This window comes from Cenococcum geophilum (genome assembly GCF_001692895.1).
Source record: "Cenococcum geophilum 1.58 unplaced genomic scaffold K441scaffold_48, whole genome shotgun sequence".
In the NCBI taxonomy this organism is placed as follows: domain Eukaryota; kingdom Fungi; phylum Ascomycota; class Dothideomycetes; order Gloniales; family Gloniaceae; genus Cenococcum; species Cenococcum geophilum.
The window spans coordinates 951673-965588 of NW_027137606.1; the positions used below are offsets into that span (position 1 = coordinate 951673).

General features: G+C 45.3%; 3 protein-coding genes across 3 annotated transcripts; 2 read left to right on the forward strand and 1 right to left on the reverse strand.

The window, feature by feature from the left end:
* Nucleotides 1–1541: 1541 nt before the first annotated feature.
* Nucleotides 1542–3210, forward strand: K441DRAFT_580227 (uncharacterized protein; the record flags this gene model as incomplete). The annotated part of the gene is made up of 3 exons (XM_067644371.1): nt 1542–2690; nt 2737–2931; nt 2992–3210. 3 exons carry the CDS (start codon nt 1542–1544, stop codon nt 3208–3210), a joined length of 1563 nt encoding a protein of 520 aa, XP_067499825.1.
* A 1445-nt stretch (nt 3211–4655) lies between these two features.
* K441DRAFT_245631 (kinase-like protein) lies at nt 4656–8263 on the forward strand. The gene is made up of 6 exons (XM_067640740.1): nt 4656–5377; nt 5448–5537; nt 5593–6052; nt 6103–7064; nt 7113–7654; nt 7734–8263. Exons 1-6 carry the CDS (start codon nt 4823–4825, stop codon nt 7822–7824), a joined length of 2700 nt encoding a protein of 899 aa, XP_067499826.1. The 5' UTR covers nt 4656–4822; the 3' UTR covers nt 7825–8263.
* Nucleotides 8264–8456: 193 nt separating this feature from the next.
* K441DRAFT_643550 (dicer-like protein 1) lies at nt 8457–13650 on the reverse strand. The gene is made up of 7 exons (XM_067646721.1): nt 13096–13650; nt 12783–13048; nt 12614–12724; nt 10437–12567; nt 9989–10389; nt 9228–9942; nt 8457–9178 (listed from the first exon to the last, which is right to left on the reverse strand). The coding sequence occupies exons 1-7, from the start codon at nt 13564–13566 to the stop codon at nt 8702–8704; spliced, it is 4572 nt and encodes a 1523-aa protein (XP_067499827.1). The 5' UTR covers nt 13567–13650; the 3' UTR covers nt 8457–8701.
* Between the last annotated feature and the right edge of the window lie 266 nt (nt 13651–13916).

The window sequence follows — 13916 nt, forward strand, 5'->3', positions numbered from 1 at the left end:
GGCTGCACGTATGAAGATCCTCAGCCTCATATCCAGCGCTTCCAAATTAAATCTCCGAACACGTGTGTCTTTCTATGCATCAAGTGTTGCATAAATTCAGAGTTTATTGGCTGAAGCGAGATAGCCCCACCATGGCCCTTTCACAACGGTCGCAATTGCAACAGCGGACTTCTTCTGCTATCTTTGCTACGTCACTATCTGAATAGTCCATATTCAAATAAATACCACCGTGCCTCGCATATATTCCCGGGTTCTACTTTACGGCCCTTCGTCATAACAACCACATTAATTATCTCACAGCTATCACATCCAAGCTCTACTGTCATACAAACTCAGCTAGCTAAATATTGAGCTTGGACTGGGACACCGTTACTTCCTATCATCTAAGACAGGATTTCCACGGAATTTAACCAATGTAAACCCCAGGTAATTACCGTGAATGACTTAAGAACTTCAGAACCCCCTAATCTCTTCCGTATATTTTAGTTTTCAAGTACTTTAAATTCTCATCCAGAACTCACATGACGTAACTAGGATTAAATTAGCAGCGCCTCACGTGGACGCCTTTTATCAACAACGCATGCGACACTAAGTTGGTCACAGCAGTCTACTTCGCCAATCATGGCTCTAACTATGAAACACAAATATGCAGTGGCGATCACCAGTTTCAGATGCTACGAAACCTTCCTGGGTTATCAAGGGTAAGGCCTTGATTAACGAATGATAAAGTTTGCGAGCGATGCCCTGATATTACGGTAGGGTGAGAAGAAAGATATCCTGGACCTGCGTCATCCAGCTAGTGATACTTAGGTCGCAACCCCCACCTACTAAGTTTCCCAAGAGCGGAAGCTAGGCTTTTCTGGTAAATAAAGTCAGGGGTTGCGTGGTGTTGTTTTACCCAAGTGATATTCGTGGGACCGTTTCTGCACAGCCACGTTGTGGAAAAGCTTTGCGCGCGTACTCGGAACGGAATGTATTCCTATTGGGGCATCATTATATTGCTTAAAAGAGACTGATTTCATGGAGACTGAAGGTGCTCATGCACCTTCACTCTCGTTGTGTATACTGCCCTTATATCCCGTTAGCTCCAAATGGATCCATTAGTTCGTTCTTGCGAGCTCTTCGAGACATACCCCCAGAATCTTGTGCATCAGACCGCTTCCGGATATATCCTCAGAGCTTACCTTACCCGACTTAAAGACCAAAAGGATCGATTGTTTCACGATGAAAGTCATGCTGCTCTTGATTTCTTGGAACTCAACGATGGTGATGAAGGTACGTCTCGCCGGAATCAATCAACGATTGAAATTCAGATAATATAGAACATACTGACCTTCCCGGAGAATTCAGTTCCAACTGTGTCGAAAATACAAACAGGCTAAAGGAGCAACTCCGAGAAGCATTTAAGCCAACACGCACGGATCCACGCTGTAGATTCATGTCAGGTTCTATAAACTACAGATATTATGGGTTTCTATGCTAACACACTTAGCTTTATACACGCTCGGAACTCCCGTGATCCACTGAGGATTTCCCACAACATGTTTACCCTGGCACTCACATATCACCAAGTGATGCCCTCATTTCTGGATTTCATCTTCCCATTCGGGCAGCAAGAATACGCACAAGATTTCCACTTCAGCGGTTTACGACATGAAAATTACCTGAATCCTCTGGACAAAGGCTTGAATGTGCCTGAATTAGGACGTTCAGGTCGCGAGATCCGGTTGTGCTACAACTTACAGTCAGTGGAAAAGTCAAGTGGGCAAGCAGATTTGCCCTGGCTAATACGCCAGACCGCAATATATCATTCATTTGATGTTGAAACAGGTCGCTCAGTATGGATAAATGTCAAAGGGAACAAGCTACTGAAAAAACGAATAGAAGAGGCTTCAAAACTGTCACAACTGGGTTCTTTCAAATCGATTAGCCGTTCTTTTGCCGCAGCTTTGACGGCACACATGATATTTTGTGACTGGGCTGGAGAGAACTGGCGATGGTACATCACTGACCTGGAGAAAGGGCTACAGGAGGTCACCAGAAAGACTCTTTCTACTCCTGTTAATCGGTTGTCGAGTTCAGGATCTGAATCAATATCAATTCCGATAATTCCTCGCACTCAGCCAACCCTCTCCGTGAGTCACCAAGAGACATTGCCACGGCCTCCATCCAGGCCACACTCAAGCTCATCGCAGGCTCAGAGCACAGCATCAGAAAGGAGTTTTACATCTAAAATTCAATTTTCGCCCTTCCAGGGTTTACGTTTAGAGATGCCCTCAAGCCTTATGGCTTCTCAGCTGCCGAATGTGATGGTGGGTCCACCCGAGTCTCAACCGGGCGAGAAGCCGAAGTCTAATGAGTTACGTCCCGGGCTCCAAGATGAAGACAATACCAGCCAACAAGAGAATTTCTCATTCACTGATCTCCAAAGAATTCAGTACATCGAAGAAAAAGCACACGAAACACTCCTTGTGCTCAAACAAAACGTTACCGTTCTCAAGGAGCTGAGAGAACACTATCGTTCCACGACTGAGGCTGCAGACCTCCCCCGGGAGATTAAGTCTGACTGTCGAACTGACATTGCCAGGTTTGAGAATCGCATCCTGGGTGTGGAAAGAGATCTCGGAATGCAGCAACTGAGGATTGAAAGCATGCTGCGTCTTCTGGCCGACCGTAAGAACCTGGTGAGTGTTTTCATTTCAATTCCGGAAAGTATGACTAAAATTGTGCATATAGCTCTATGGAATTCTGCAGTACCGAGGCCTGCAAGCTAGTGAATCTTTCACACAGGAAGCACTAAGATCAATTTACAATCTAGATGCTATGGCAACAAGCATGCATGAAATAGCCGAGAAGACCAAGCAGGAGACCGTATCAATGCGAATAATCACCTTGGTCACTTTGTTTTTTTTGCCGGGAATCTCTATTGCGGTAAGAATATGTGCTCAAAACTTATCCATACATAATCCTATATATCTAACGGATATAAAGACTTTCATGAGTACAGGCATCATTCAATTCACTACGGACAATGATGGTCGACAGAAACGAGTCTTCCAGCTACGAGGGTTGAAACTGTATCTGGCAATTTGCCTGCCCGTGATGATAGCGACATTTGTGGCCTGGTATATCGTTTATTGGTGGGTGAGACGGAAGGATCGCTCGAGTCCTTATGCTGCCAATGACGGGAAATGCTCAGATAAAGCCTAATCGCTGCTTTTTAGGGTATTCGTCTGAGCTCCACATTCTTATCCCACTAATATAGTTGAGATCGGAGATCACAACGCTGCAGATCTCTGCCTATGCTGAGACAGGCCTCTAGATACGACGCTTTGTGATGTTGCAGACCCGGACTGGTCGAGCTGCACGGATTTCTAAGAGGCGCAAGAAGGCAGGTTGAGGAAGGAGAATTCTGATGATATATATGTAGGAAAGGAACTAGAGGTAACTTGGATTTTCGTGCATCATTGCACATTTTATGACGGAAACAACCAGGAGATTCGGGCCCCTTATTCTGGTTCAGGGCTTGCAAAGGGCGCATCAGGAGCTGAAGTCCTTCCGAAAGATATAATTCTCGAAAGCCGGGCATATGGTTACGATGATCTCTATTGGGCAATGCTGGCTTGCTTCTAATATGAGATTTCGATTAAGCATTGCTACGAAACATGTACAGTATTTTAGACAAGTTTCTAAGAATATTTAAAGACGCTCACCAGACCCAACGTGTACGTAGTCCCGATAACGGTACACGTCAATTAGTTATTTCTGCTGTATACCCCCTCTAAAATCCTTCAAAAGCCTGTCTAGAGTTTATATGGTAATTGAATGGCTGTTTTTGAACCCTGTGGCTTAAGTGGCGGAATCGTCGAGGCTAACACAACTTGGCGCTGGTAGCGAGACAGTAGCGAGACAGTATTTAACGCAATATGGAACAGGCTGTGAGCTATTGCAGGGACGGGGCTGTCATGTCATGGTCAGTTCGAGCATACAAAGGCAAATCCAACGTCTCTCCTTTTCCTTGTACGTACGCAGTCAGGTAAAACGCCTTTAAATGCATCCTTCGTGCCGCAGCGGTCTCAATGAAATGGCGTCCACGCGAGGCCTAGCAGGCGAAGTTTTGTAGGTTCAGCATGTCTTTAGTCTACTCTAGAAAAACATGGACTCTGCCACTGACGTATTACGTCGGTGAGTGTCTTCGGTGAGTGTCCTCGGAGGTTAACTCATAGTAACTAAGTCAGGCTACGGTAGCGAAGCCAAGGAAAAAAAAATTAGTAACCAGTCACAGTGATCGCAGTCGAATCTAGTTTCATTGAGGTTTCTATTTGCGAGGCATCCCTAACCGGATTTTGAAGACTCCAGAATAGGATCCGAATAACGTGCTACAAATTTCTTTATTTTGTCAAGGTTTTTTTTTTAACGAGTCTACCATTCCCGTTCTTGAATTTCTTTCGAGCATCTGAAAGTGCTCCTAGCGGTCCAACGGCTATGAAAACAACTTATGCGTTCTTCCTAGATCCCGGTGAATGCAGCTAGACGTACACGTCACGGCGCTCTGGCATATGGGATATTTGCAGCAGCAGATGATCACCTGCTAGGCTGACAAACGACTCGGCACTGCTGCAGCGGAGGTTATGGCACTACCGCCCCTCATTGCTTGTCTTCCTTAGCCTTGTCACCTTTTCATCCGCAAAAGACCTTGCTCTCCGCTAGGTTTCAAAAACACACTTCTTCAAAACTTCTACGTCAATGAGGGTGTCCATTCCCGCAACTTATATTGCTATACTATCTTTCCTCGATTTCCATACGTTGCGCGCCACTCGTGATGGCTACATCGCAGCAGCCTGGTTACGCAGAATGTATCGAAGCTTTTCAGATATATATCAAAGCGAAACAAGTTTGCGGCAGTAATAGTTCCTCCTCCGAAGCAAAATTCATACAATTCTATGCGCTTCAAGACTATTTTAATGCTAATCAGATGGGGAAAATATTTAAACTCTTATCTCAGCCAAATCTAGGAAACGAAATCCGCCAGAAGAACTACCTCCGTGTTTTTTCGATCCTCGTATTCATCGGAAAAGCAGAGTATATAACACAGTTTATTCGATATCCTGGTCTCGACGACAGACACTTACCTTTCCTGTCTCCTACCCACCCTCCTCATAACTGGCCTCCCCCTATCGAAGAATTCTACCCGGCATTCTACAGCGCACAATGGCAGTTTTGCCCCCAGAAGTTCGTAAGGGAAAATTTATGGAATGTCTGCTTTGAAGAAGATCATATTCTGCCAATTGTTGAAAAAATACAGATGAGAAAGGGAAGAAGTGCAGTCATTTATAAGGTCAAAGTGCTTGAAAATTACAACACTTTAATACATCTGGTAAGGAAATTTCCGTCCTTGACTTGAAAAAGTACGTGCGGTCAGTGCTAACAATCCTCCAACATTTCAGGACTCGAATGGTTGGTCAAGGCCGAAGACGTTCGTCCTTAAGACATACTTCGCCAAGGATGCTGAAAAGTACTACCAGAATGAAGTAGAGGCTTTCAATCAGATGATGCTACCGGTAAAGCATGTACTACCAGAATGAAGTAGAGGCTTTCAATCAGATGATGCTACCGGTAAAGCATGAGCCTCACATCATTTCCCTCTTTGGAGCCTACCGACATGGTAGAACATACAACATCCTACTGGAGCATGCCGACAGCGGTAATCTGATGGATTACTTTGAGAGTATAACGCCGCCTTCAAGCGAAGAAGACATTTTACAGTTCTGGAGCAGTTTGTTCAAGGTGGTCGAACCTATCAAAAGGATACACGAATTAGAAGGGTATGTACATAAATTCCCTCTATTGGGCGAAAGATCGAAACGGTTAAAGGATGTTAGGTCACATCAGAACATTAAGCCTTCGAACATCCTAGTGACTAGTGGGGCCACTTCGTCAAAATATGATCGCAATTTCAAGCTTGCTGATTTGGGAATGAGCCACTTCGCAAGTAAAACTGGCGATAAAAGAAATCCGAAACGCAAAGAAACATTTGGCAATCCCATGTATAGTAAGAGATTCCATTTCCCGAAAACAAGCCTCATTGCTGAAACTCAAGAGGTGCACCTGAGTGTTGCATGGGGGTGTCCACGGAAACCCTCACATATGATTTTGAACCACTTATCGACATTTGGTCACTTGGCTGCATTTTTAGCGAAGCTATTGTGTGGACTCTTTTAGGTGTGTCCGGCGTTAAGCAATATCGCGAATTACGCAGAGTAGAGACAGGTCGAATCACGAACTTCAACAAAACTGAATACAACGGCTGTTTTCATGATGGTACCAAAATACTTCCAGCTGTGTCGAAAATGCACAAAGAGGCCAAGAATCGACGACTCGATGAGGACCACATTACAGAGCACGTTGTCACACTAATAGAGGGCATGTTGGGAAATATCAAATCTCGATTTAACATTCTTCAGGTGGAAAGTTGCTCACGGAGTATTCTGATCAATGCGAGAGAGCAAGAGTACCCTAAAGTCTTCCGGATCTTCTCGCCTCCAGTCCTAGCACCGCGCACTCCATTACAACAAACGCCGGAATCATATGAGAGCCCCCAAGGAACGACGTCAGAATCCGGTACTTCTCCAAATAATACAACACCATCTTCCTCGCTTGGATCTGGGCGGGTTTTTGTAGACTCACTTTACTCGGACGAATCCGGTGGGAAGATAAATGATCCTCTGGTCGATTTCGCTGAGCTAGATGTTTTTTTGAGGACAGGTATACCGCCGAAAGATAACTATGGCCCCCCTCCAGGTAGATCTCCTCCAGATAGATCCCCTCCCTCTCCTCCTCGTCCCCCACATAGATCCCCCCCTACTCCTCCATATATATCTCCCTACACTCCCCCAAGTGCTACTTCAACTGGCCAGACACCTGTCCACAATCCTTATCAAAAGAAGGAGCCCATATTGTCAGTTGAAGAAGTTCTTGAATGGAAAAATAGAGTAAAGTTGGGCTCTGGTACCAAGGATTTGACAGGCAAAGAATATCTTGATCGACTGGGAAACCGTGATCATGTAAGCAAAGTTTATAAGGCTGTTGAAATGGTGCTTACATTCGGCTAGGTATTTCTAATTGACGACTCCAAATCTATGGGTCCTTACTGGTCTAAAGTGACGAAGACTTTTGGCGCGTTGTCATACCTGGTTAAACACGTGGACCCAGATGGGATTGACCTGCACTTCACCAATTCCCTGGAAACCCATCATTCGAGACGTACACGCCATCTTCTAGAAAAGGTACAGAGGAGAAAACCTGCGGGTCAATGTGACATGAAATCACGTCTTGGGAAAATCCTCGAACCTTACCGAGCAGAGCTTCCTAGAGCTCTAGAATCAAACCGTCATAGGCACTTTATGGGCATAGATCTGCGGCATTGGTCTTCCAAGGGGCGTTCCATTTGTATTTACGTGTTTACGGATGGTGTCTGGCAGGGTGGATCACGACCTCTTGGTGGAGTCGATGAGCCCATCAGGATATTCGTTAACAAACTCGAAGAGCTCGGTCTTCTTGATACACAAGTGGGAATCCAGTTCATCCGTTTTGGTAATGACGAGAGAGGAATGGAGCGACTTCAAAAACTGGACTCAGACTTACATCTCCCAATGTACGTGGTATTCGAGGCAATTCCATTCACAATGCCAAGTGTGCGATATATCCTTCTAATATCTCTAACTTGATTATAGGGACATTGTTGATACAACTCCTTGGGATGGAAACGTCTGGAAGATGCTTTTGGGAGCAATCGATCGAGATTGGGATGACGAGGAAGAATAAAGTGCCTTTGTTTATCGCCAACGGTGACCATTACTTCTGGGCTTTGACCTCTTCTAGAGTCGCATCGTTCTCCAAATTGAAGCAAAGATTTTACCTAGGTACTCAAAAGGTACGTTTTGATTCGATGAGCCTTAGGTAAGACATATGCACGAGTAGCTAATTGATTCATTTCTTATGTCATTCTATGAGTCTTGGTCGAGTCTCTGAACGAGTTAACTAAGTTATTAAAAATCGGGTGTACAACTTGATGGCGGCGCATGGGATCAATTCAATCATGAAACAATACTGATCGAAATTAGTATAGGCTCCGGTAGCCATCAGCAGGATGCTTTAAGTCTACTGTTGGTGTATCATCCACAGGCCATGTAGATCAGAAATTGCATGCTCGTCATGTCTCCGTTAATCACTTCAACGCCAGATCCCTAGTCGTTTCAGGACCGTGCCGTACCATCGGAGTTGGCTTAGTATCGTTTTTATGCGATATTTCTATTTTTACTTCTTACTGTGGAGGGACCTCACCAGTGTTCATCTCAAGGAGTTGAGAACGCGGTGGTTTTTCATAGGAGCATGTTATGTAAACTTATTAAGTTGCTCACGAGGTTGCATTAGATGAATGACGAATACAAAACGCAGTCGTGATTTGAATAATCCCAGGAAATGATATTCTATCCTAATATCTAGTCATAAATGAAGTAATGACGTGTACTGAAAATAATAATCGTAAGGTAACCCTTGTGCTCAGCGCAGTTCATCCGTAGAATAAAACTATAGATATAGGCTAAAATATGTAGCTGATCCCGACTTCACATTTTCCTCAGGAGACTAACGATGGTCAGCACGAGGCAAGACAGCAAGTGTAGAATATTTTCCACAAGTGTTAAATCACCAAACCACCGATTGCTTCCCCGATTCCCCCCCCATCCCCCGTATTCTCGAGTTCCTCATCAACGCAGTCACAGCCGAAGCGACGACGGAATTCGTACTGGGGGAGTCCTTCAAGGAGGTCTAAAGCAGTGTTGCTTGCTTTGATTCTCGCATATCTTCCGGAAATGGCACTACCGTCCGCAATAACGTTCCAATGAATGAGCACCATAGCAAGGGCCGTAGGGCGGGCACCAGGGATCGTAGACTCGCAGAGACGGGTGGCTATTCGCCAGTCGCAGCATCCGAGATTGATGTTGAGAAGCTTGGTAAGGCGAGTTATAGGATGGTTGTTTGCAAAGGCGTCATAGATAGACATGTCCTCGAAAAAAACTTTTATGTGCTGATCAAAGAAGCGCTGAACCTCATTGAAGTCAAAGTCCGAGTCTACGAATATGGCTCCAACATATGACTCCACGATATCTGCTAAGCACTATACTATATAAGTATATGTTATGATAGAACAAGGTATTGATTCTTACCTTGGGAGGTTCGCTGACCGTGGTCCAGTAGTCAGCAGAACCGTTTGCTTCAATCTCAGCTTCTTGCACCCCCGTCACATACTCTTGTATTTGGTGCTGCAGAACTGCGTTGTTGTGCCGAAGATGTCCGTGAAAATTCAGCTTAACACACAATGCACCGAGGAATTTATTAGATACCATTGGCATCTTATGTTCCGTAAGCCACTGGGGATCCTTATTGGGATAACGGTAGAAGAGATGCATCACAAAGACCATGTCTAGTAATGAATCACCAAGGAATTCAAGGCGCTGGTAGTGAGGAATTTTCTCCCACATGAATGACTGAGATGGATGGATAAAGGCCGATCGTAGTAGTCTAGGGTAACGGAAATGATAATGGTGCTTTTTTTCGATTTGCGCGGCAAGGTCAAGTTGCGAAGCCGTAGCTTCCGCCACTTGATACTTCGGTTTGCTGTAGGCTTTGAGGTAGTCTGCCCATGTCTCCATGGTGTGATCATCGCTGGACACCATAATTTTTACGGCTTTGACAGCTTGGTCCCATTTCTTGGGATCGTATTCGCCTAATTCATTATGCTCCATGAAGGCCGCACCGATGAAGGCTTCGCAGACGTCGGCCATGGATTTGTCTCCAAGGGAGTGTTTGATGACTTCTTCACCTGTCTTCTTAGATCCCTTTCCTTCAAGCATTTTGAGACCTTCAGGGTACCACGTTCGCCTGAATTCTATTAGCAATGTCTGGATATAAATGCGGGTAAACTCGCCGAGAAAAAGCCATGCTACGAATATACTCGTAGAGCTTCAAGTTAATCGCTGTTTCGAAGAGGTTCTTATTGCACAGAAGGCACATTCGCTTCACGTGGAACTCGAATTCGTTATCGTCCGGGTTCTGGACGAATGTTGATATCGATGTAGCCATCTTGAGAAAGCAGTCGCCCATAAATTCAAGGCGTTCGTAGTTTGGACCCATCCCGCTTCTGAAGTTTATCTTCTCCTCTCCATTTTCATCACTATTGTCAGAATCTTTAGTAAGGGCTTCTAGCGCTAATCCCGGTCCAATATTGAGACCAAGAAGATCACATGTTTCCACGGCAATGAGATATGAGTCGAAACGGTGAATAATGGCAGGAAAGACGTAACACATTGCTACGAATGGGGCTGGAAGCTATAAAACAATAAGTATTTTGCTACAGCATCTCAGAGTTGACTTACAGCAGAAATTCTGAGAGGCTCCGGACACACGAAGCACCTGATTTTACCATCATGCTCTTTTTCTTCCGCTGGAGCCAATAGATTTCGCCTAAACGGAACTCGCTCAGCCTCTACGACCGGCTGCGAGAGGTCCCAGGAGTAATTCTTTCGAGATTTATTCCATAGACTGACAGAGTAGTCGAGAATGCTATCATTGAATTTCTTGTACTTCTCTGAGTGCGCAGGTAGAGGATCCATAGCCTTCATATCTGGCGCAACTTCGACAGAGAAGAAACGCCGACCACCATCCCATTTGTCAACAAGAAAACGGTATCTCAAATACTCATGTTTCATGTCAGGAGTCCATTTGTATTCCTCAGTTTCGAAAACGTCTTGCACGACACTCCAATTGATAAAATCAGCGGGACTTTCGTAACCTTCCATCACTACCGTTTTCGGATCTCTCAATGGTGCAAACCAGTAAGACAACTTGGTTGGATCGTGTTCGTACGTTTTCGCGAATATGTCTTTGTAGGCTCTTAAGGTCAATGTCGTTAGGTGCTCGATCATGTCTCCAGAAACGTCGAACCCAGATCCAAAGGACATGGACTTCACCTCCGTGACCTTTCCTTCCCTGAGGTAAACCGGGAATCGAGGCATCTGCGGCAAAGGAACTCTAGTAAGCAAACCCATCGGCTGATATGGTCGCTCCAAACCATTTGTAACATCTAATATTGTGAGGTATAGAGTGACAGGAAGATCACCTCGACCGTACGCCCACACACTGGGCTTGATTCGCATACGGTAGAAATTCTTCTTCTTCATGTCAAGTGCGAGAATGGCATTTCTCATGACAGGTAGCTGCTTTGTGTAGATTGGTAATAAGTTGCCGTCAAGGTATTTTCCCTTGCGGAGTAGGATGCATGCCTCAAAAGCCGCTGAGCATTTGGCAACTGATTTCTTTGAAGCCGGCCGGCCTATGGCGGAATTGATGGGTGAGTTATCCGGGAGTATGACTTCGCAGACGAACTTCCCGGCTTCGATTGACATGATGTAATTTGGTTGTAAAGGAACCTCGTTGCCTTGCGGCAGAGATGATATAAAATGAGCAAGGACGGCTAAGCTCGAGCTATATGTTAGCTTTGCCCCGGTTGATGGATCAGTAAATGTACGAAAACCACGTTCTTTGACCATGTCGTTCTCAAAATCAACGTCGTTCCCAAGCAGCAGGCGGTCAGCCGGCAGAGATTGGCAGAATTGGCGCATGAGCTTTTCGGATCTTCGAGCTTCAAGTACCGCCTGAGTATGCATGGGGTTGCCCTTCTCGACCATGTGTAGGTATTTCGAGTTTCTGTGCCGTGCCCGGCCCCTTGATTGAACATATGATATCATAGTTCTGTATAGATCAAAGCGAACAATGAGATTGCATTGTGGGATATCCAAACCTTCTTCTGCTACGGAAGTAGCAAAGATGCAATTAAGATCTCCTTTTCTGAAGCTTGCCACTGCCAGCACTTGTTTTCGCAAAGTGATGGTGAGATCTCCAACTGAGGAATTTACCCCCATGAGGACTCCGCTTTTCAGATGGGCTCCGCCAAGATAACCGAAGATGAGATGGAGCAACCGGGCGGTGGATCTTCTTTCAACAAACACGATACATCGCGCATCGGACTGTCTAGAGAAGTAAAGTTGTAACCATTTATGAAGGACGAGGACTTTTGAACTTAAGTCGCGAGAGTTAGCTTCTGGGGTGCTAAAGCTGTAGTCTTTGATGACTTGCGCAGCCTCGCGTAAACGAGCTATTTGGGCATCAAGCTTTGCTATTGGGTTTCCCTCCTTTTGGGCATGAAATTTTCGCTCTTCTCTCATCTCGATCTTGCGTGCCTGTTCTTCTGCAAGAGAAAAGGACCAGAACATATCAGACGCCCAACGGCCAAGTTCAGCGCTGATTTTTTTAGATTCTTGAAACAGCTTCTCAAATGGACTGATATCTCCGAATCTGGCTTTAAGCTCTTGATGTAAGAGAGTTTCGAATGGGGTAGGCAGTCGATCGTATTCGACAACATCTTCGGAGGGCCGATTGATGTTATTCCTGATGAGACTTAGGTCGGATGTTGTTGCAATCTTGCAATGAAGCAGTTTCTCTAGCTCCCTGAGTATCATTAGCAAAGGGTCATTCCATTTCTAGGCCCTTATACCTAGCAGCCTGCTGGATATCTACTTTAGCATCTACTGGTGAGGCCGTCATCCCAAATATCCTGGGTCGCTTCGATGGATCGGTCTGGACAAGATAGAAATCTTTGATTATTCTTGGAAATTGAGTCACAGAATCAGTATATAAATAAGATAGCGAGGTGTACCACCAACCTTGCATAGGAGTGATTTTTCTTCGCATGATGTGCTTCGTCGAAGATTAGAAGATTGATCTGATGAATATTGATAAATGAATGCATGAGGCATTGAACTAGAACTTCAGCAGTGCAGACGATAACCATGTTATTAGTAAAACGCTTATCCCAAGCCCTCTTCGACCATAGCTGGGCACCCATGGCGCCGCATATTCCCTCGACGTCATGATCGAGGCCACAGCGCAGAACGTTTGCTTGCTGGAAGACGAGGTTCACAGAGTCAACCTAGGATAGCATTAGTTAGGCTCAGAGGAACGGTAGAATGTGCGTACAAGAAAGAAAGAAATCTTGGGAGGTGCTTCCGCGGCTCGTCGCTCTAATTCCTCGTCGATGAAGTGGCGGAGTAATAACGTAGCTATGTGGGTTTTGCCTGAGCCCGTATCCAGTACGGCGATGATATTTTCTTCCTTAGCTTTCTGGAAGAGCTCGTTTTGGTAATCTCTAGGGTTCGTGATCCTTGCGCTGGACTCTTGTTTTGCTAGGATGTCACTGATGGATAAGGTCTCATCGTCGGCACGTTGGATGGCATCTTTGACCTCTTTGGCAGTTATCTCTTCGGCCTTTTTGCTAGCCCACGCTTTGAAAATTGCATTTTGCGCCTTGCGCTTTTCTAACGATGTACGTGGACCGTGTTGATGGGAATCATCAGCATCTATGTCAGAATCGTTGAGATCTTGATCAGGTACGTCAACACTTTGTGAATCCTCGGGCTCATCATCACCATCGAAAAGTATGACCACCATATCACCGCACAAATTAGTCTTGGTCAAGTAGCTCCTTTTAAAGCACAGAAAAGCTGGAGTCAGGTTAGTTTGCTGTGAGCTGAGAGGGCAAGCAAAACGAAATTGTCGGACATGAAGCCTAAGTAGCTAGATCCAGGCACAAATTCACTGCTGGTCGCCTACAGACATTGTAGTGTTCCGCACGACACGATCTGAGTTTGTTGACGTGTAACCTGAAGGGAAGAAACACGGCAGCTTGTTGCCAATTCTGAGAACACAAGCGGGCATGGTCCATGCATGCACGTGACGACTGATTTCTGCCCAGTGGTTTTGCTTCTGTGGAAACTGCAACCCAAGCAAGCAAACATCAA

Bases quoted from the DNA above. Each gene is read 5' to 3' on its own strand.
- K441DRAFT_245631 (XM_067640740.1), top strand. From the start codon at position 4,823: ATGGCTACATCGCAGCAGCCTGGTTACGCAGAATGTATCGAAGCTTTT. The intron at 5,378-5,447 runs GTAAGGAAATTT...CCAACATTTCAG, and splicing joins ACAACACTTTAATACATCTG to GACTCGAATGGTTGGTCAAG. The intron at 7,065-7,112 runs GTAAGCAAAGTT...ACATTCGGCTAG, and splicing joins GACTGGGAAACCGTGATCAT to GTATTTCTAATTGACGACTC.
- K441DRAFT_643550 (XM_067646721.1), bottom strand. From the start codon at position 13,566: ATGGTGGTCATACTTTTCGATGGTGATGATGAGCCCGAGGATTCACAA. The intron at 13,049-13,095 runs GTACGCACATTC...ATGCTATCCTAG, and splicing joins CCAAGATTTCTTTCTTTCTT to GTTGACTCTGTGAACCTCGT. The intron at 12,568-12,613 runs GTATAAGGGCCT...AATGATACTCAG, and splicing joins GATATCCAGCAGGCTGCTAG to GGAGCTAGAGAAACTGCTTC.